At 42.6% G+C, this 22,832-nt stretch overlaps 1 protein-coding gene and 1 pseudogene across 8 annotated transcripts in view; both read right to left on the bottom strand.

Moving 5' to 3' along the window:
* Positions 1-22,832, bottom strand: part of LOC122560494 (inactive rhomboid protein 1) — a 365,137-nt gene that overhangs the window by 67,545 nt on the left and 274,760 nt on the right. For all 8 annotated transcript variants that reach the window (XM_043711146.2, XM_087998010.1, XM_043711147.2 and 5 more), the window contains one exon: positions 16,047-16,257. In XM_043711146.2, coding sequence (XP_043567081.1) covers positions 16,047-16,257 — 211 coding nt within the window. The remainder of the gene's footprint in view (positions 1-16,046; positions 16,258-22,832) is intronic.
* LOC148146638 (uncharacterized) lies at positions 211-2,357 on the bottom strand (annotated as a pseudogene).

The raw sequence follows: 22,832 nt of genomic DNA, 5'->3' as shown, positions 1-22,832 counted from the left end.
CCGAGATGTCTTTGATGCCGGGGAAAGTGGCTAGGGTTTCTGGACGTGTTATGTCTGCTTGTTTGGGTTTGTTACTGAGAAATTGGCAGACAGTGTTCATTGGGTACCTGTTCTTTTTGAGTACACTGATCTTCCTCTGCTCTTCGTAGCTCCTCTGTGCTGCAGCATGTGGTGACTCGTTGAAATAATGTTTTAATGCAATTTTGTTTGTGTGTGTGTTGGGATGATTGCTCGTCATTCAGTATCTGGTCTGTATGTGTTGTTTTCCTGTAGACGCTGCTTTGAGGTTTCCCATTGACTATTCGCTCTATTGTGACATCTGAGATTGGCAGTTTGTTGTTGTTTTCCTTCTCTTTAGTGAATTTTATGCCAGTAAGGGTATTATTGATGGTCTTGAAGGTTTCCTCTAATTTGTTTTGTTTAGTGATGACAAAGGTGTCATCCATGTAGCGGGCTCAAAGTTTGGGTTGGATGGTTGGCAGAGCTGTTTGTTTGAGTCTCTGCATTACTGCCTCTGCTAAGAACCCTGATATCAGAGATCCCATGTGTGTTCCATTAGTTTGCCTGTAGGTTTTGTTATTGAAAGTGAGGTGGGTGATAAGGCATAGGTCCATTATCTTGACGATACTGCCCTTGCTGATGAAGTTGGTGGCGTTTGGTGTATGTGTCTTTGGTTCTTCTAATAGTGTAGTTAGTGTTTCTTTGGCCAGGTTGATATTGATGGATGTGAACAGAGCTGTTACATCAAAGGAGATTATTTCATCCTCTTCTTTCTGGGTGTCTTTGGTGGTGTTCAAGAATCCTTGGGTGGTCTGAGTCTTTTACTAAGTGTTTCAGTCTTTGGTGTAATTCCTTGGCTGATCAGTACATTGGTGTTCCAGGTAGTGGTTATAGCTCTGAGGAGGGCTTGTGGTTTGTAAACTTTGGACAACACATCCATCCTAGGACAAGCCAAACAGAGACATGCACGAGAATTCCGAGAAGCATGGAACTCTATCAACAAACACAACATTTTGGACCCCAGAAACCACTCTGAGAAAAAGAAGAAATGACATCACCAACCCAAGGAAACCCAAACACAAATAGAAAGCAGAACATAGCACCAGCGCTTCACCAGAGGCTCACTGATGATGTTACCTCGTATGGTGAAGAAACGTCTGAAAACAAACCTTCCAGCTCAGTGAGCAAACTTACATCCAGGCCCTCAACCTGACCTACAAATCTTCTCAAAACTCACTAGTAATTCCAAGTTTGGATCCAAACTCTGCAGTTCATCACCCTTATTCCTGATACTACTTGCATTAAAATAGACACACTTGCATTAAAACAGACATACTTCAACCCATCATACTGACTGTAGCTTTGCCATATGAAGTGCCTAACATTTCTCACAGAATCTCTGCACGCTGTATGTGGCTGTTCACTACCTACTCCACCATCTGATCCATAGCTCAGGTCCAATCTAGTTTAAACCCACCGAAGAGCTATGGCAAACCTCCCGCCCAGAATATTGGTGCAGTTCTGGTGCAACCTGTCCTTCTCGTACAGGTCCCATTTTCCCTAGAAGGTATCCCAATGATCCACATATTTGAAGCCCCCCCCCCCCCCCCCCCCCCACTCCTACACCAGCCCTGCAGCCCCATGTTCACCTGCACTTGCTCTCTGTTCCTGGCCTCACTAGCACGTGGCAACCACTACAACTGTGAAACTGACTGAAGCTTCCCGCGTCTGCAGGGGTGCAGCTAAATGCAGAAAGCCAATAGTTACCATCAATGATTCCCTGCTTGAGCTCCAGTGCTGCAGAAAGTTTGAACTGTTCTGCTGAACCATGTAACATCAGAGGGAAGCGCCAGACACGACCATACTACAGATGGGGAGAACGGAGGCAAGGAGCTCCTGGATAAAAACCAAAAGATCTGCAGACGCTGAAATCAGAACAAAGGCTGAAGTTGCAGGTCTGGCTTCTGGTCCAGTGACCTTTCCTCAGAACAGATCTCTCTCCACAGATGCTGCCAGACCTGCTGAGCTATTCCAGCAATTTCGGTTTTCAAGAAATTGCTGGGGTAGATTTGGAACCTCTACCCATCCCTTGATTCCGGTGCAACTTATTGTCGTTAAAAAACATGCATATTTTTAAATTACAGCAGCTTTGACATTTCAGCTTCTCATTAAAGATTATTCCGTCACGCTGGGTGCAGTTTTGGTTTGTGACTGTCAACTTCCCAACATTAACAAAGGTTAAAGAACTTCTTGATCCTTGGGAAGCATGTTTCAATGAGCAAACGTCTACCTTCACTTGTAAACTGCCTGTTTGACCTATAGCGGGGCACAGCTTTGCTCAGACAAATTCCTGGCATGTTTGTACACCTGCTTCAGGTAATTGAAACTCGATGCAAATTGAGCTACAACTTGTGTCATTTCTGATGCATGCTATCACGCTAGGAGTCCCACCTCGGGCTGCGAGATCTGTTGGGAAAGCAGGAACATCCTGCAACAACATGCTGCTCACAACGAACAAGGAGCAAAATCTGACCTAACCATTTCATCCCCCAATATCCTCCCATGCCCAGTTAGATAATGGTAACTTTGCCAGATCTTGTTCCATTGTGGATTTGGGAGTTTGTGAAACTGTTTCATTTGAAACGGGCTAGTTGTAGGCAAATTTCCATCGCCAAAATACATTGCTGTCATGCAGGGGACAGTAAAACCAGGGATAGAAACTGAAGGGCTAATGCATTGCAAGTAATACTGACAAAATACCACACAAGGAGCTGGTAAAAATAAAATTTGGGCTCAATAATTTTCCTGATTCGACTTCCACTACAAGTGGAAACTTAACTCTACATTTATCGCCTCAGATAACTTCCAGCATTTCTCCTAGGCCATGTGGAGAAAACAGCCCTGGAATGTAGTGCTTGCGAGTACACCCTCCAGGTTTGTAATTCACCTCGCGAAAGGTACCAGCTTTCTGGATCTTCAAGGTACAGCACATTGTACTGCTGCAGGGGACGTGATAAGACTGATAATAGGAAGGAACACTGAATATGCAATGAAATACAAAGTTACTGTCAAAGAGCAGTTCAGTACCAACTTTGTAAGGAGAATGAAATGCCTTTTGGGAAGGAGTGGAAAAGGTGACAGAACCCACGAGAACGGTTTCCCCGCCACCCCCCGACCATGTTTGTGACATGGCCGTTTGGGTTAATTAATGTGCAGTGTGTTTGTTGCAAGGAAGCTGGCAGACGATATAGGTGCTAGATTGATGTCTTAGTGTGCTGTATAACAAGATGGACCATCACCTACCAATACACTATCACAGACCGATCCCTAACGACAAACAGCCTGTGTGTGTGTGCACACGCTAAAGAGTGCCTCAATACAAAAGCACTGATAGCTTTGCGTTCTGGCAAAGGCACTAATGCACAAACAGGTACAGCAGTCACGGAAGCTGACAGCATGCAGTTAGCTGCTACGTGAGTGAGCACTGAGATGTAGCCTGGTCCAGAACATCAGGTGGGTGTCTGTCCGTGCGCAGAAAGTATCCCTACTGCAGTCTTTCAATGCTAGTTGCTGGAACATGCCAGTGAGCATTGTTGTTCCAAGTTTCTTTTCGTTAGCTCTGTTTTGAGCTTGAGGGAGATTTGTAAGGGGAGAAAAGAGCATTCATCACCCCATCAGTCCACATTTTCTCTGATCCTTTTTGGATTGAGGCCTACTGTTGATACGTGGTTCCACTGTGGATTTGGGAGGTTGTGAAGTTGATTCATTTGAAGTGGGATAGTTGGAGGTAACTCTCCATTTCCAAAATACATCGCTATCACGTGGGGGAAGAGTAAAACCAGGGATGGAAATTTCTTGATTTCTGAGCTTTAGAGTCTGGTGACTAAAATGGCAGTTGCAATCCGGCCAGTGTTCTATGTTCCATGAGGGTTTGTCAGGTGACCACAGTAGCCATTTTGAAGGCAGCAGTGCCCTCTTTTTATTCCATGGAAGTCTCAGGTATTACAATCAAATGATGAAAACTAAACATTGATTGTCTATTTTTAACCACGATTGTAACATTAAACCATTTTATGGTGAGTGATGAAAAAAGGAATACGTGGCAGAATCTGTAATGGCCGACGCATCCGCGCTCACCAATTTCGTCAATGTACTGGAAACAACACCAACAGAAAAATCTAACCAACAATTGATAGTGTACCACAAGATTATTGCCTGCTTCTAATTCATTATGTTAACGGGTTGACCATAACTGCTCCTGGACATGTTGTCTAAATGTGATCAGTGAATGAGGACATTCAAAAGGTCACACTCTTCAACTAATCAATCAATCAATCTTTCCCCCTTTTTTTTTGCTGCATTTCAGAATTAATTCAAGTAGAAGGTACCTTAACCATTATTGCACCAGCCAGTCTTTGAAGCTTAGAACAGCAGACGTTGTTTTTCAATGGTTAAAAACAAAAAGAAAATTGCACATTCACAGTTGTTGGAAAAAGTTGCCCATTCAGAGACACAGGAAATCTGATTATAGCAAAAGCAGTTAAAACTACTAAAACAGAACAGCTGGTCATACAAGAAGCAGCCCAATAAAAGGAGGATAATATGGAAAGCATTAAGAATTTTACTTTGCAGTAGGGTTTTGAAAAAAAAATTCCACTGCATTATTAACGGATGCAAGACTCAGGGAGCAACAGGCAAAGTTGGCATTAGATAAGCATCATTAAAGGGTCATGACAGGGAAAGAAGATAGCTTGAGAAATGAAAAAGGATCTGAAGGACAGAAACAGGAATATTTAGGTCATTACTGCAGTTGCCAGTTTCCAGTGATTAACAGAGAGCCTCACCCAGTCCCAAGAGCCAAGAAAGTAAAAGGAAAAATTACAAAGCTAACAACGAGTTTTATTTCGTGGGGAGGCCGATTTTGTTTCTGAAGCAGCTGGGATCGCCCACTTCAGAATCGCAACAGAAACTTAACAATACTGGGATAGGATTTCATTCTGTACCACACTCCACTGAATTGCAAACATCAGACATGCAATACACTTGCAAGAACATGGATCAAGAAACAATGTCTCCTTTTATGGAAGCTGACATCATGCACATTAGCCTGAAAATTTCTGAGCAATGCTATCATGTGAATGCTGAATAATACTTCATAAAAGTTCCGCGCTCTCTCTCATTTTAATAGACACATTCAACATGTGGGGGAATGTTCCAGAATGTCGCAGGAGCAAATCCAAGTAATTGACTAACAATGGCTTGTTTCCACACTGTCGGCATTTGATGATTCTATGAATGAGTGGGTGGGGAAGAGTGGGATAATTTTTTTTAGCTTTAATCTCAATGTGTAGATGGAGGTATAGTCCTCACCCATTATAATAAATGAGATGGCATGATTAATCCATCTAAAATTCAAAGGTTCATAAATATGATAATAAACATATTGAATTCTGGTAGGGTAACATCATTTGCAGTAATCCCTAAACAAGCTTGTACAAGTTTTTATTAAAATTCAGATATTGATCAGGCAATATATAAGGGGCGGCATAGTAGCACAGTGGTTAGCACTGCTGCCTCACAGCGTCAGGGACCCGGGTTCCATTCCAGTCTTGGGCAACTGTCCATGTGGAGTTTGCACATTCTCTAGTATCTGCTTGGGTTTCCTCCGGGTGCTCTGGTTTCTTCCAACAGTCCAAAGATGTGCAGATTAGGTGAATTGACCATACTAAATTACCCACAGTGTTCAGGGATGAGTATGTTAGGTGCATTAGTCAGGGTAAATGTAGAGTAATAGGGTAGGGGAATGGGTCTAGGTGGGTTACTCTTTGGAAGGTTGGTGAAGCATTGTTGGGCATAATGGCCTGTTTCTATACTGTAGGGATCCTATGAATATTCAATTACAATGCATTTTTGGTAAGAACACAAAACAAGATGAGAATATGCCTAGCAACCAATTCACTGTCATGGGCCTTGTTCTCCTGCAGTTGAATTTTATGGTCACAGATTTAAGGACAGGGGTGACAATACTTTCACCAAAAAATGGTACCCAATGGGCAATAGGCACACTATCAGTCTTCCACTTGCCTCTCCTCATACCAAGCGGCATGTCTGAAATTCCCTGGGAATTACAACTATTCTGTTGCTAACCCTCATAAGAATTCTTGATGGTGACAGCTAATTCAATTGACTTAAGATAAAGAAAAATGGCCTCCGACCATGGGGATAGGGAATAAACTGACAGCAAATTTATTTTACTGGCTGTTACTAACAGCCCTTAGCGTCTTGCTAAGGTTTCATGCAGAGGGTGGTGCATACATGGAATGAGATGCCAGAGAAAGTGGTGTGGCTGGTACAATTACAACATTTAAAAAGGCCTCAGTTGGGTACATGAATAGGAAGGTTTGAAAGGGATATTGACCAAGTGCTGGCAAATGGAACTAGATTAATTTAGAATAACTGGTTGGCATGGATAGGTTGGACCTAAGGGTCCGTTCCCATGCTGTAAAACTCTGACTCTCGATTGTTAAATTTACTCTAAGCCTACACCATTACAGGAAGTAGCACAGGGTCATATCTCGTACCAGACATTATAGAAAGGCTGAATTATCTATCTTTTTAACTTATACCTATTTTGCTAACTTATACCTATACTACCTATATCAGTAACAGAGAAAATTTGAAAAGTTGCACTATTTTTCGTACTTAAGATTTGCACCTCGGTACTTTATATCGAATATGGCACTGTGTTGGCACTTTTCACTGTACTCCTGGTCTTTTATAACTTGAGTACACATGACAATAAACCTGATTCTAATCATTGTACAAGCATGTTTCAGATGGGCTCGCTCTCAAATTTCCTGGGAAAAGTTTCGAGAGATTCCTTTGCACTTTATTCACAGTTTCCCTCAAACGGTATTGGCTGTGCCAGACATTTTTGGCCAGGGGATTTTGTTGTATTATTGCACAAGTTTCAGGAAGTCACATGTTCTAGCACTAAAAGGTCACTATCTTATTTTCTGGACAGTCAGTGTGTCAGTTGATCAAGTCAGCAGTCAGCCAGATAACTCTATAAATATTATGCAATGCTAATAAGCAAACATGGATCCCACATTATATGCAAGTTGGAGGTGTCTTTTGAGGGCTGTTAATAAATTTGCAGATAACGGTCTCAATAGGAACCAGAATCTCTGTGGTATATATTATGTACGCTAAACATAGAAAAACAAATCTGTTCTTTAGTATTAGCTTCAAGGCATCATAGCACTCTGTTACACTTGCTGCACAAAGTTTTAAACTGAATTTGGAAATGCTGTGCTGCTGGACCATTACATGTACTTTAAGCCCCAGCTTTTCCAGTCTATTTTTGTATCTCTAAGCCTCCGTCCCTGGCATTATTCTGATAAACCTTTTCTGAACCCTTTCCAGTTTAATACGATTCTTCTTATAATAGGGTGACCAGAACTGGACACGGTACTCCAGAGGAGGCCTCACTCATGTCTTGTACAATCTCAACGTGACATCCCAACTACTATACTCAAACGTCGCAATGAAGGCACACGTGTTAAACACCTTCTTAAACATGCGATGCAAATTTCAAAGCATTATATATTATTATGTATTAATTGCTTCCTGAGCAATTATATTCCTCATGTCAGTCAGTGAAATACAAGCCCAAAGTCAACACCTACGACTAAAGTAGAAAGTCGCAAAATTGCTGCGAACACAAAATCATCATGTTCGCAGATCAGCAATGGGATTAATTGATTTATTTGACAGGTCCACTTTGCCTAGAATTGCATTTTAGAATTTAACACAATAATGCTGACTATTTTCCAGTCCGCCAAGCTGACCCACTGTTACAGTACAGAGAAAAGAATGAGGTTTAAGGGGAAGCAGTATAACCCCTGACAAGCAACATGAGTTTGACTGGGACAACACTACCATTATAGGACAAGCCAAACAGAGAACAGCCAGGGAATTCCTAGAGGCATGGCACTCATCCACAGAGTCAATCAATAAGCACATCGACCTGGACCCAATATACCGGCCACTGCAGCGGACAGCTAGAACTGACAACCGGAAGCGGCAGAGACAAACCACTATAAATGCCGGAGGAAACATCACAGAAGCGCTTCACAGGAGGCTCCCAAGCACTGAGGATGTCACCTAGACAGGGGATGAAACGTTTGCAACACAAATTCCCAGCTCGGCGAACAGAACCACAACAACGAGTACCCGAGCTACAAATCTTCTCCCAAACTTTGAGCTATAACCTCACCAAGAATATTACCTATGTGCACATGTCACTGCAAACACACAAGAGTGAAATAAATAACAATCTTTCTGGAGCTCTGTTGGGCTTCTTCCCAAAATCAGAGCACTTTAGGCAATTTTGAAAATCCATTGAGTCATGTGAAACATGGGGTGTATGATGACACATTGGGCAGAGCTGCCAGCACTTTTTCAGTCTTGTTGTGGGAGCAACGCTAGCTATCAAAAAAAAAACACCGAAGAACAGCAGATGCTGGAAATCTGAAAAACAAACAAATTGCTGAAAAATCTTAGCAGGTCTGGCAGCATCTCTGTGGAGAGAAATCAGAGTTAAAGCTTCAGGCTCTTCAGAATTCAGTAAACAGAAAGGAGGATGCAGTCTTTTGCAGTCAGAATTTAGAAAGCTAGGTAGGAAATTAGCAAGGAGGATGCCAAGCTAGTAATCACTACAGTACCCTGCAAGGGCATAGAAATAGGAGAATAAAATAGATAGATGAGTGGTGAGTGACTGAGGATGAAGGAGATTCAGTTTTTCCAGACATTTGGCTCAGTTCTGAGGGAGGTGGGATGGGGACAAGCTGGGCTTACTGCACCTAAACAGAACTGGGACTTACTTCTGGAACGATCTGCTACTGCTATTGGGGAAGGCTCAAGCTTACGTGGTATGTGTGGGAACATGAACATAGTACTGAAGGAGGATACCAAGATACAAAGAACATTGAGAGAGACAGATAGCCCTCCAGTAGGAAAAAGTGTATTAGATGGCTCAGTAAGAAGGGACAAACTAAAATCAAAATTACATGAATCTGTGGTGTGTGGTTAATAAGATTGGTGAGTTACAAGTACAGACTGCCATGGAAACAATATGTTGTGGCTATAACAAAAACCTGACTCAAAGCAAGGCAGAAATGGATATTAATGACTATTCCTAGATATCCAGGGAAAATATGAAAGAAAGGGAGGGAGTGTGACAGCATTGATCAAGGACAATATTCCACCACTGGAGAGAGGGAATGTTCCAGAGAGGTGAAGGACCAGGATTTGCTTAGAGTTGAGGAATAAAATGTTGCAAGTTGATATAGTCTATAAAGCAGCAACTACACAAAGACATAGAGGGTCAAGGCTGTAAAGGAATTGCAAGGCAAGAAACACAATGATTACAATGGAGGATTTTTATTACTGCAATATAGCTGGGAGAGTAGTAATGCAAAAGGAAGAGAGGGACAAGAGTTTCAAGAAAATTTTCAATATCATTAATTTCCCAGGCCAATGAGAGAAGTCTCATTATTGGGACTAGGTCCTTAGATTTACAATGGATCTTATGTCAATTCAGGAATATTTGGGTGACATGGACCATTATCATAGAATCCCCACAGTTTGGAAGCAGGCTTTTCAGTCCATCGAGTCCACACCAACCCACCCCCACCTTATCCGCGTAACCCTGCATTTACCATGACTATTCCATCTAGCCTGCAATCCCTAGGCAATTTAGCATGGCCAGTGTATTTAAATTGCACATCTTTGGAGGAAACCAGAGCACTTGGAGGAACCCCACGCAGACAGGGGGGAATGTGCAAACTCCACACAGTCACTTGAGGGTGGCTTCAAACCTCAGCCCCTTGCCCTGTGAGGCAACAGTGCTAATTGCTGAGCCACCCTGCTACCCCAATTATTTCTAAAGGTTTAAGCTAGCTATGGAAAAGAATAAGGTACTAGTCAGAGTAAGAACATTAACTGAGGGAAGCCAACTTCAATAAGAGTTAAGAACGATTTCAGTTTGTCTGGTCCAGATTCAAAGATTAGATAGCAAACTATAACTCACAATGGGCTGCACTTAAAGTGGAAACAGATCAAGTGCAGTCAAGGAATATTCCCAGAAGGGGCAAAGGTCGGGAAAATAAATCTAAGAGCCCCCGGACGAAGAAAAAGATACCAACAAATAATAAGAAAAAAAAAGTAGATAATGTGGATAATACAATTGAGAACTAGACTGAATATGCAATGTTCAGGAGAGTGATGGAAGAAAATACTCTCAAAGAGAAGCAAAGAGAGTATGAAAAGAGCTATTGGCAGCCATTAGACAAAAGAATCAAAACATCTTCTCTCGGCAGATCAATAATATGAACGGGTAGGAGGAGGAGAAAAGAGTTTTAAATTAACACTTGTTATTGAACTTTATCAAGGAATATGTAATTTCACCAGGTAAAAGAGGGAGTAATTAGATCTCAGAATGTACAGACATTGGTGGTGTAAAGATGGCATCTCCCAGCTAAATTGCCACATAATTAACTATCACGTAGCCCACGACATTCGACACACACTTGACATCAGCAGCTATTGAAGTATGATGATCGGCATCATGTTGCACGTGGACCTCTCTTCTTGTCACTTGCAGATCAGGCACAACAGGCAAAGGCCAACTATGCGAAAGTCGGCAGTCCACACAAGACTGAGGGTGTTGTACTTAAATGCACAAACAGTATACAAACAAGGTAACAGAGCTTGTAGCGTAGATTGAAACCGGCAGGTACAACATTGTGGGTGTCACAGAGATATGGCTGCCACGTGGCTGGGAGCTAAATATCCAAGGATATGTGTCCTATTGAAAAGATGGGTAGAGGGAGTGGGGCTGCCTTGTTAGTAAGAAATGGAATGAAATTGATAGCAAGAAGTGATATAGAGTCGGAAGAATCTGTGTGGGCAGGTTTCAGGGACCGTAAAGGGAAAAAGACCCTGATGGGAGTGTGTGCAGGCCTTCTAGCGTAGTCAGGATGTGGGGGAGAAAATGAATCAGGAGGAAGAAAAGGCATGTAAGAAAGGCACTATTACAATAAGCATGGGAGACTTCAATATGGGGGCAGACTGGGAAAATCAGATCGGGAGCACATCCCAAGAAAATTAATTTGTGGACTGTTTAAAAGATGATTTTTGGACAGCAGCTTGTGATAGATCCCTCAAGGGAACAGGTAATTATGGATTTGGATCTGTATATTGAGGTAGACTTGATTAGGGAGCTGAAGGTGAAGGAACTCATCGGGGGCAGTGACCATAAAATTCACCCTGTAGTTGGAGGGAGAGAAGCTGGAATCAGATGTAAAAGGTATTACAATTGAATAAAGGTAATTACAAAGACATGAGGGAGGAGCTGGCCAGAATCTATTGGAAGGGCAGCCCAGCAAGAATTTCTGGGGGTAATTCAGGAGGCACAGAGATTCATCCCAAAAAAGGGAAAAACACATACGAAGGGAGGTCAAATTAACCATTGCTGATAGCATAAGAGCAAAAGAAAAGACAGTGTGGTGAAGATTAGTGTGAAGCTAAAGGATTGGGAAGCCTATAAAAACCAGCAGAGAACAACTAAGAAAACAATAAATGGGGGAGTACATTAAATAGGAGGGTAAGGTATCCAGTAACATAAAAGTGAATTGCAGAGGAACCTCAAATGATCCAAATTACATGGGCGGGGAGTATCTTGTTCAAATAAATCGAAAGTTTGGATAATACAGGTTACCAAGCATCGGGACCTTGAAACCTTTGTTCAGATAATCCAAAGTTTGGATATTTGAGGTTCCTCTGTACAAGGTAAAATAGGGCTGAGTCAACAAAACTTTGTCAAGGAGAGGTCATGCCTGACAAAGCTGTTAGAATTTGAGGTGGTAATGAACAAGTTAGACAAAGGAGAGCCACTGGATGTGATCAATTTGGATTTCCAGAAGGTCTTTGACAGGAGGCTGCTAAATAAGAGACCACAGTGCCCGGTGGAAGATACTGGCACGTACAGAGGATTGGCTGACTGGCCAAAGGCAAAGAGCGGGGAATAAAGGGGTCTTCTTCAGGATGATAGCTGGGGACTATTGGATTTCCACAGGGGTCAGTGTTAGGATCTCAACCATTCACCTTATACATTAATGAAGGAACGGAGGGTATTGTTAGTAAGTTTGCAGATGACACAAAGATAGGTGGATGGACTGGCAGCGTTGAGGAAGCAGGGAGGCTGCAGAAGGGCCTGGGCAGGTAGGAGAGTGGCCAAAGGAGTGGCAGGTAGAATACAATGTGGAAATTGAGAGGATAGGCACTTTGATCGGAAGAACAGAGGTGTAAACTATTTTCTGAATGGGGATAGGCTTTGGAAATCTGAAGCACAAAGGGACTTGGGACTCCTAGTTCAGGATTCTCTTAAGGTTAACATGCTGGCAGTTAGGAAGGCAACTGCAATGTTAGCATTCATTTCAGCAGGCTTGAATACAAGAGCAGAAATTTACTGCTGAGGTTGTATAAAGCTCCAGTCATAGTGTGTTTGGAACATTCCGAGCAATTTTGGGCCCAGTTTCTAGGGAAGGATGTGCTGGCGTTGGAAGGAATCCAACAGAGATTCCCAAGAATGATCCTGGGGAAGAAGGGCTTGTCATATGGGGAACATTTGACAACTTTGGGTCTGTACTTGATGGTGTTTATGAATCATTGAATATATTTAAGACAGAGATGGATTGGTTCTTGGTTCCTGAAGAGAAAAGCTTTATAAATGTATTTGCACATTCTCAGAAAAGTACCACCACATCACACACTCCAGAACTTGGCAGTGCCTCCAAGACAGATAATCGGCCTATGGCATTGAATCTCATGTTACAGGTGGCAGCAGCAGCCAGAAAGGCAGGGACAGCAGTAGTTCCTATCAAAGGGCACACAGCACCCCACAATGTTCAGAGAGATGTATATGCTGATCCTGATCAATGAATGGGAAGAGACTTACCATTAAAGCACATCAAACTACAACCACAGCCACTTGAGCAAAAGATCAACAAATGGCTTTCTATGACTCTCTTGCACCTCTGCAAATCCAGCCAGAACAATAAATCCCCAGCTCTTTCATTCAAACTGGTCAGATCATTGGTGATGTGGACATAATAGGCAGTCCTGGCAAACATGGTATCAATTACCGACGAGACTCACTTGAACAAAGTAGCAGCTCTCGGATTTCAGTACCTGAAATTTTCCAGCCTGTTAATGATTCAGTCCCACCGATCCCCAATCTCTTTTTGTCTTGTTCCAGCTTGGTGAGTTTCAGTCTGGCAAACCGGTGTGCTGACAGTTAAAGCCAGAACCTGGAGTTAAAGATGTTGTCCATTGCCTTTCATCAAGCTTGAATCACAGATTTACTTGGGTTTCCCATACACCATTAAACATGTCCAAACTAGATGGAGACATTGGCAGATTGTTGCAGCTTCTTTTCATGCCAACAGTTCTTGCTTCTTCCATAGACACTGGCACACTGACAGGTTAAATTCCCTCACATGCAGCTAGAGCAGCACTGTGGCTCAGTGGTTAGCATTGCTGCCTCACAGCCACATGGAACTGGCTTCAATTCCACCCTTCAGCTATTGCCTGCGTGGAGTTTGCACATTTGCTCCCTCTGCTTGGGGTTTTCTTCCAGTGCTCTAGTTTCCTCCCACAGTCCAAAGATGTGGAGGATAGGTGGATTGGCCATGTTAAATTGTCCTGTAGTGTTCAGGGATGTGCAGGCTAGGTGGGTTAGCCATGGGAAATGTGGATTTATAGGGATAGGATGCTCTTCAGAGGGTCGGTGTGGACACGATGGGCCAAATGACCTGCTTCCACACTGTAGGGATTCTATGAGTGATGCAAAAGTTAACATTAACTGTGGGGAAGGATTCTGCCATCACGATAACATGGCTTCAGAAAGCTCAAAGTGGCTGCCAGCATTCCAAATGAGGTGCCAGCAGACACCAACTCACACACTGGCACAGAACAACCTCACGTACGGTGCACATGGCAAACACTAGCTTTCCGGAGTCAGCTTGTTCATTCAGAGACAGTGTTAAGTTCATCCAACCTCAATAACGGTCAAAAGCTGCATTCACGTCAGCTTTCAATGATGCAAGGACATCATTCAATTCACTTAGATCCTCAGTTTGGTTCTGTACTTTCAATTGCAAACAGGACAGGCCACAAACAGCCTTTTACAAATTTTACATGGATTGTGCAGAGGAAAAAATCCCAGCTCACAATGCGAGGACCCTGTGAGCTATGGCATGCCTTGTAAATGCAAACTAATTAGATTTTGAAAGACTTCAGGGACCTAGCTCGCTGTTTCAATTGGAAAACAAACGTGAAAAGAAGAAGGAGTTGCCAGATTCCACGATCGTTCCCTGCTGATCGCAGGGTCACATTGACTAATCCCGAGAGCAGGGAACTCAAAATATAAGAGTTGCAGTCACATCTCCCAATCATTATTCAGATGATTCCGAGAAAGCACATGGGTATGGGCTGTTTGAGAATAGTGAGCACGTCTACTGCTAAAATCAGCTGTGGCTCTTCCAAAACAACAATGTTGAGTTCACACTCCTTTGCCATGCAACAATGACCACTTTCCCAGACTGTCCTACCAGGACTCCTCCACCTCAGCCCAACGAGAGCTGCTCTCCCACCAACTGGCAACCAGTGTCTCAGAAGTGGAGCTCTTTAGTTTTGTGCATTCTGCAGTTTAATTCCACAGAAGGTGCGGCAAAGTCCATTTTTGTCAACTTTCCCCATCAGAGATTCCACACCCCACCAACTGTGGTCCCCTCCTTCAACATCCCTTCCAGTCCCCAGTAAGTATCCAAGCTAAAAAGAATGCCTTTATTAATTTTGATAGATTATACAGTCAGAACTGCAATATCAAACGGATTACTTGTATCACGTCTGCATGTGCACACAAGACTGTACTAACCGAGACAAATGTTTCCACAACATCAATATGAAAGATACGTCACAATTGTATGATCGGGGCATCCATCACTTTAAATTCCAAATCTCAAGTTCCTTTGCCCAAATCTTCTTTCTGTCTCACACAGACACAGACACAGACACAGACACTCTAAGGCAGGAGATTTGGAGAAACCAAGACAACACTTCAAGAACACAAAAACAGAGGGGTAGATTTGTCTGCTATCCACTCTAACATTAAAACATCAAGCTTCCTGGGATCTGATGAATTTTACTTCAGTGTTATCATGTTGCAATAATAGAATTCTGCCATTCTTTAGGCTTATAATGAACTAAGTCTTCTTTTACATACACCGTTTTATAATTCCAGCATTGCAGCATTCCAATTCACACAAGTTGTTGTGGTTTTCACAGTGGGTCAGATTGTTCGAAGGTTCACCAGAAAACACCACATGACATTCTGCCCTTGGCAGAACTTTACGACTTTATTCGCCTCTCTCACAATCAGTTCTGACATTCTTTCATTCATCTGCAACATACATTGATCTCGCTTCAGTTTGAGGATTTAAACTGCTTCCTAATTTCCACTTTATTTTATAAATTTCTATTACTAATGATTCAATATTAGAGCTTTTGCTTTTATGATGATAATTAATTTGTAAACACAACTTGCCTCAGGCTTGATCATATAATTATACTGTCAACCTGCTCTTGAAGCAGCTTAAGTTCAATGCAGCAATTACCAAAAGGAAATCAAAGTATATTTTCTAATGTAGTTGTTGTGGCTGCTACAGTTTCCAACCATGAAATAACTAAAGACTAGCTGGAACTGAGAGTGTTTCCAATAATTCTGCAGCTGTGAGTACTTTTTTTGCCCACATTTTTAATAGCTACACCAGCTATTAGCAGAACATTAACATGTCTCCACAGGTGTTAAGCATCTAGATGCAACACTCCTAATACTCCTCTTTCATCTTCTTGTTGACATGACTGCACCAAGATCAGGAAATACAATGCAGATCATCAGATGATTTCTTTGCAAACCTTACCTTCTGCATACCAAACTGCGGCCCCACATAGAGGGGAGGAGGAGTTTCCGTGCTGGTCAGTGAGATGTTATCTTGGCTGGGTAATTCCATTTCACGAATGACGTGTGATTTCAGCTTGCCGTATCTCTGGCTGCAGTGGCGAAGGCTCTTCCTCTGCCATTTTTGAGTGGTATCATTATCCTTGCTAACTCCAAACCAGTCGGCTGTGCCTCTGTAGAACATAACAGATCAGTGATTACCACAAAAGCCAATGAGTTTTTGTTGATCGACTGACACTATAGCATCACTTAGGGATAATGAAATATCTTTGTACCCCTATTCCATTAGGAACTCTTTTGAAGTTGGGAGAGCACTGATTCTGCAATTTATATATTTGTGCATTCTTACCAAGTATGAAGCAAATCAGGCACTTTTCAGAGACTTGCTCTGCACCTTGAGCAGAGAAAAAAGAACATTCAGGGTTAAATAATGCATTCTCTCTTCTCCATGTTGATAAAAATGATTCAATTGGCCTTAAAGTAGTACATGCTGTGTGGGCCCAGTTTGAAAATCGCAAGAAAAATGTAAAACACACATGGTTCTACACGTGCCTTTAAAAATTTGCTTTGCACTCTACCTTGCCATACCTTACATTGGAGCAATGATTCCATTCTTGGTCACCCCAGCAGATTTAAGATGGGCAGTCAATCAAAGAAATTTCAGAATGAGAGACCAATCAGTCCATTAGTACAAACTCCACGTTGGATCAAGCTGTTCCAATACCATTTTACCTATCTCAAACACTCAGAATAGAAAAGTACTCTAAGCATCGGCAAAATTACAGAACTAGAATCATCACTGAATCCCGTTAGTATGGATGCCATTTAACCCATCAAGTCCACATTGACCCTCTGAAGAGCATCCCACCCCCTTACCTTAACCCCATAACCCCACATTTACCACAGTTAATCCACCTAGCCTGTATGTCCCTGGACACCATGGACAATTTAGCACGGCCAATCCATCTAATCTGCACATCTTCATGCACACGCAAGGAGAATGTGCAAACTCCACACACAGTTACCAGAGGGTGGAATCAAACTCTGGCGCAGTCAGGCAGCATTGCTAACCGTGTGCCACTTTCTCTAGCATTGATTTCTCACATCAGTTAAGAAGCGTGAGGGTGACTTAACTAAAATAAAAAAAAACACAGACTGGTCTTGACAAATTGGGTGTGGAAAGCTTGCTCGAGTCTAGAGCTAGAAAGCATTGTCTTAAAACTGGCAGGGATGTGCAACATTGTAACCCTTTGTCTCAGACAGTGGCAGATGTTGAATATTTTAAGCAGAAGTAGGTGTATGTGTGTTAGGCAGGATATCAGGATGGATGGGAATGTGGAATTTGAACATAAACAATTCAGCCATGATCTTATTGAATGATAGAGCAGGCTCAAGGGCTGAATGGCCTCCTCCTGACTTGCATGCTTGCGACCCAAGCACTTAATTCAGATACTCCATTAGTAATACACAGTGCTCAGAGTGCTCAATAAAGGAATCAGCACTGTTAAACCCACCTTAAAATATTGGGTTTGACTTGGCTTAAACAGCATTTTATATTCTAATTCAAATAAAACAAATATCAAAAAACATGCCCTGATCCAAAATTCCTGCTCTCCATCAACTCTTGGAACAATGGATACAATCTTAAGTTTTGTTTTGAGCTGTTTGTTCAAATTCTTTAAGTACCTCTGATCTTTCGAGATTACTAAATTACTAGGCTTACATTGTGAGGACTTCCTTCGATTATCTCTGGTGTTATCAGTGACGCACTCTATCTGATGCTCGACCAAATCTTCAAAATACTTTCTATAAATTGCAATACTCCACTCGCAACCAAAACATTTCTTAAACAGGCATAGCTACAATGTATTGCCTTTGTACAGGTTGCAACAATAAAAAAAATGGAATCCAAGTTGCTTTGCTGAATTTATGATTCTGCTTTTAAAGATCGCTCTGTTTCCTTTTGTCACTGAAGATATCACTATTTAGATTAGATTTTCACTTACTGCACTTCCACTCACCACTTAGATAAACTGTTCCCCGTTTATCCCATTAAAATAGTGTTTACCATGCACCAGTATCTCTTAACTTGTCTGTGTGTTTACGTCGTCTCTTGATTCATCCTCAGGTTTGCCTGCAGAGTTGGCTCAGCTGGAATCCAAGCTTACATTGCCATTTCAATTAGCTCTTGGCACCCTGTTGGATTCCCTCCTGTTCTCTCTCTGGTAGAGCCAGGCAGAAGGCAACAGATCAGGACCTATCAGGGGGAGAATCTTGCCAGGTTTAATTGCTGACTATCTGAATCAATGTTTTCAGCTGCCTGTAATGTGCCTTGTCATCCTTGTGACCCCACAGTGCTTGGACTAGTCACACATCACACTTCCTGCTCTCAGAAGGGATTAAGGAACAGCACATGTCACCATCCATGTACGGAGGTGCCCCTCTGTCAAATAATGTAGACTCCGTAGGAGTATTCGCGAATGAGACATCGACTTCATAGGTGAAAGCCCTTTAAGTTTTGACAGTAGTGTGAATGTGTGCAGTGGGGGTACGGTGGTCTGTTTGCGTTGTAAATCTCCAGATTAGATTAGATTCCCTACAGAGTGGAAACAGGCCCTTTGGCCCGATAAGTCCATACCGACCCTCTGAAGAGTAACCCACCCAGACCGATTTTCCCTTTGAGTTATGCACCTAACACTGTGGGTAACTTCGCATAGCCAATGCACCTGACCTGCACATCTTTGGACTGTGGGAGGAAACCAGAGCACCCGGAAGAAACCCACGCAGACACGGGGTGATTGTCTGTGTGGAGTTTGCACAGTCGCCTGAGGCTGGAATCGAACCTGGGACCCTGGTGCTGTGAGGCTGCAGTGCTAACCACTGAGCCACCGTGTGCCTGTAAACTGCTGTATGACTCTATCAATAAATCAAATCTAGTCAAGATCGTTTTGACCTCAGGCAAAGCATACTCAATTTTCCTTCGATTGTTCACTTAAACATATTAATTTGGATTGTAGTGAAATGTTACAAAAACAGTAACAAAATTTAATTAAATGCGAGTGACTTAATGTGTCATCAAGGAACATGTAATCTGGAAACTCTCTGTATTTGAAGAATTTCTACTTGTCAAAAGACTTGTTCATACCTGTTGCTTATCTTAAGTCGCTTTCCATATAGTTTTGGAAGTCTATACCTTACTGCTAACAGAGAACAAGAGAGTGTTATTGAAGGTACAGAACCCTTTTCTCATTGGAACACCCACGTCCCAAAACCTTTATTTGTTGTCGTTAGTGTTGGCAGATTTAGTAGTCTGCCAAACAACAAGGAATTCTAAAAGGAATTGAGTCAGAATGATTGAACAATGCGCCCCTAGGAACAAGTGTAACTGTTCTCTTCATAAAGGTGTTAAGTTAAAGACTTGCTTTGGCACACACCTGTTGCTCATTTGTTTTCTATTTAATGCTGAAAAGATTATCCACGATGAGTTATACATTATTGACCTGAATTAAGTTTCATCCTTTATCTATGGCTCTCTTTTTTAGGCCATCTGGATAGTTCGTCACAGATAATAACTCGTTCTTCTCAAACTCTCCTCTCCTGGTTACTTAAACAATGGCTTACTAATGTGAGTACCGATATCACTCAACAGAGGGCTGTAATTGGTGGGGGTGGTTACTCCTGTTGAAAAATGTGTTGCTGGAAAAGCGCAGCAGGTCAGGCAGCATCCAAGGAGCAGGAGAATCGACGTTTCGGGCATAAGCCCTTCTTCAGGAATGAGGAAGGTGTGCCAAGCAGGCTAAGATAAAAGGCAGGGAGGAGGGACTTGGGGGAGGGGCGTTGGGAATGTGATAGGTGGAAGGAGGTTAAGGTGAGGGTGATAGGCCAGAGAGGGGGTGAGGGCGGAGAGATCGGGAAGAAGATTGCAGGTCAAGAAGGTGGTGCTGAGTCAGAGGGTTGGGACTGAGATAAGGTGGGGGAGGGGAAATGCGGAAGCTGGAGAAATCGGCATTCATCCCTTGTGGTTGGAGGGTTCCTAGGCGGAAGATGAGGCGCTCTTCCTCCAGTTACTCATGTTGCCGATTGTTCCATCCATTTTAGATTCGCTCCAGTGATTTGCCCTCTATTCATGTCCTGAAATACAGCATTTCCCTTTCATTTTGGAAGTGCTGTTCATGGTCCACTACCCTATTTCAATCCTTACGCCATTAGTTGCTAAGACCTTTCCAGGAGTACAGGCAGTCAGAAGTCACCCTGGATTCCCTACTGTAGGTAGGCAGTGCAGCTAAGTTTGATATCACCACTAATGGGACCACCAGGGATGTGTAGGCTAGGATGACTAGCTGTGGTGAATGTGGGTCATGGGAGTACGGTAGGGGGCTGGGTCTAGGTGAGATTATTCTTCAGACATGGGATGAGGGGACCTCTGGCCAGGCCAGCATTCATTGCTCGTCCCTAATTGCACAGAGATCAGTTAAGTGTCAAGCTCATTGCTGTGGGTCTGGAGTCACATGTAGGCCAGACCAGGTAAAGACAGCAGTTTTCTTCCCTGAAGGACATAGTGAATCAGACGTTGTTTTCCTGACAATTGACAATGGATTCATGGTCATCATTTGAACCCGGGTCCCCAGAACACCATCTAGGTTTCTGGATTAACAGTCCAGTGATAATACCACTAGGCCATCACCACCCGCAATGCACTTCAGGGGGTCAGTGCAGACTCGATGGGCTGAACAGCACAACTCTTTCTGCACTGTAGGGATTTGATGGTTAAACGACAGTAGTCAGACTGTCCTTCACTGTCAAAATCTTGGAACTCTGTTCCTGAGAGAGCTGTGGGGGTACCCACACTATGTGGACAGCACCACTTTCTTAAAGGCAGCTTGATCTGAGCAGAAAATGCTGGCCCAGCCAGTGACGCCCACAACCCATGAATGAGTGAAAACAGGCTGAATGAATCAGAAAGGAACACTAAGGCCAAAGGTTTGCTGCTGTGTTCACTAAGTATTCATCATTAATTGGAGGTCAAATCTGGCACTTTGCTCATCTCTATAGTACCACTGTAGATATTGTTGTGGGTAGGGTCCCTCGGACTTGGTGACCAGGAAAAGTGAGTTCATAACATGGCCAAGGGAATTAAGTGTCAACACATAAATCCTTCTAACACATTGTAGCGTGTAGTAAGATTCCTAGTCAGCAAGGAAATTGTAGCCTCAACTAACTGGGCGGCACGGTGGCACGGTGGCACAGTGGTTAGCACTGCTGCCTCACAGCGCCAGAGACCCGGGTTCAATTCTCGACTCAGGCGACTGACTGTGTGGAGTTTGCACATTCTCCCCGTGTCTGCGTGGGTTTCCTCCGGGTGCTCCGGTTTCCTCCCACAGTCCAAAAGATGTGCAGGTCAGGTGAATTGGCCATGCTAAATTGCCTGTAGTGTTAGGTAAGAATGGGTATGGGTGGGTTGCGCTTCGGGGGGTCGGTGTGGACATGTTGGGCCGAAGGGCCTGTTTCCACACTGTAAGTAATCTAATCTAATCTAACACTATCCAAAGTACTAAAACAGAATAAGTGAAAGTGTATGTAGCCAAAACAGCATAAATAGTCTGGTTGCAGGTGGAGGGGGTGGTGCTGGTTGGATCAGTTGACTGGAGTGGATCAGATTGGTTCCATGTGTATCATGTTTGATGCTTATTCCTGCTGGGGTGGATTTGGATCTCGCCTCCGTTTGCTATCCGTGGAGAATGTGGTGCTGGGAGTCCAAACTGCCCAGCAGAAGAGAAGGCAAAGCAAAAGACAGCAGTTGTCCAGATGTTGATGTTACTCGTCCACATGTTGAGGCAGCAGTCTCCAACTCCCACTGACTCAATTGGTGCATGCGATGCTAATAGTTCAAACAGCACAACAACTGACCTTCTGTCAAATTACTGACATTGGAAAGAGTGCATCATTTATAGAGAAAATTAACAATGCAAACCACTGCAAATAAAATTAAGTTGTGTTCTCTTAAAAATCTAATAAAAGCTGAGTGAATAGTTGGTGAGGTCAAAGTTTAACTGGTCTTCAATGCTGTAGGCAAAATCTTGTCTCTACCTTATTTTAATTGATTGGTAAAGTCAGCCAAAGTTTATAGATATATCACCTCTTGGATTATTTAACATATTTACTACTTGTTGAGAGATAGTTACTCAGAATAAATGATGACTATCGCTGCATCTTGTACTTACATCACTTAAAAAGTACAAATTTGACTGCCGTGTTAGATGGGAAATGCCTTGTAAATATAAAAAGTTTTTGTTGTATACCAATCAATTAATCTGTCATTTCTAATATAAATAAACCACAATTATTCAAAAGAAAACATCAAAGTGTACCTGAACACAGTATTCAATTCATAAATAAGCACACACAATAGGTTTGGATCAAATTACTCTGCCGTTTCAACACAAGCTTTAGCCGGTTTAGTTTAAATTGGTTAACAACACTGTTAAAGTAACAAAGAAATTTGATACCACTGTGTTGAGCACTTATATGAAAACAAAACGCATGAAGGCAATTTCAAAACTAACATGTAAAACCTGAGAAAGGAAGTATTCACTAGAATATTTTCTGTAGTTTTCCCTCGGCCAACTTTTAGAAGTTGTACTAGGAGAATGCAAAATGGAATTAATATTTTAGGAATTAACTACAGATTTTCTATTATTACTAAAGCTACTTGATTGTGTATGTTTGAGCATATCAATCAGTGCTTAGA

The sequence above is a fragment of the Chiloscyllium plagiosum genome, unplaced genomic scaffold (assembly GCF_037043375.1).
Source record: "Chiloscyllium plagiosum isolate Xiang-an unplaced genomic scaffold, Cpla_swu_hap1 HiC_scaffold_20, whole genome shotgun sequence".
Taxonomy (NCBI): Eukaryota; Metazoa; Chordata; class Chondrichthyes; order Orectolobiformes; family Hemiscylliidae; genus Chiloscyllium; species Chiloscyllium plagiosum.
Note: the sequence above shows the minus strand (reverse complement) of the source record. Positions and strands in the feature narration are given on the sequence as shown.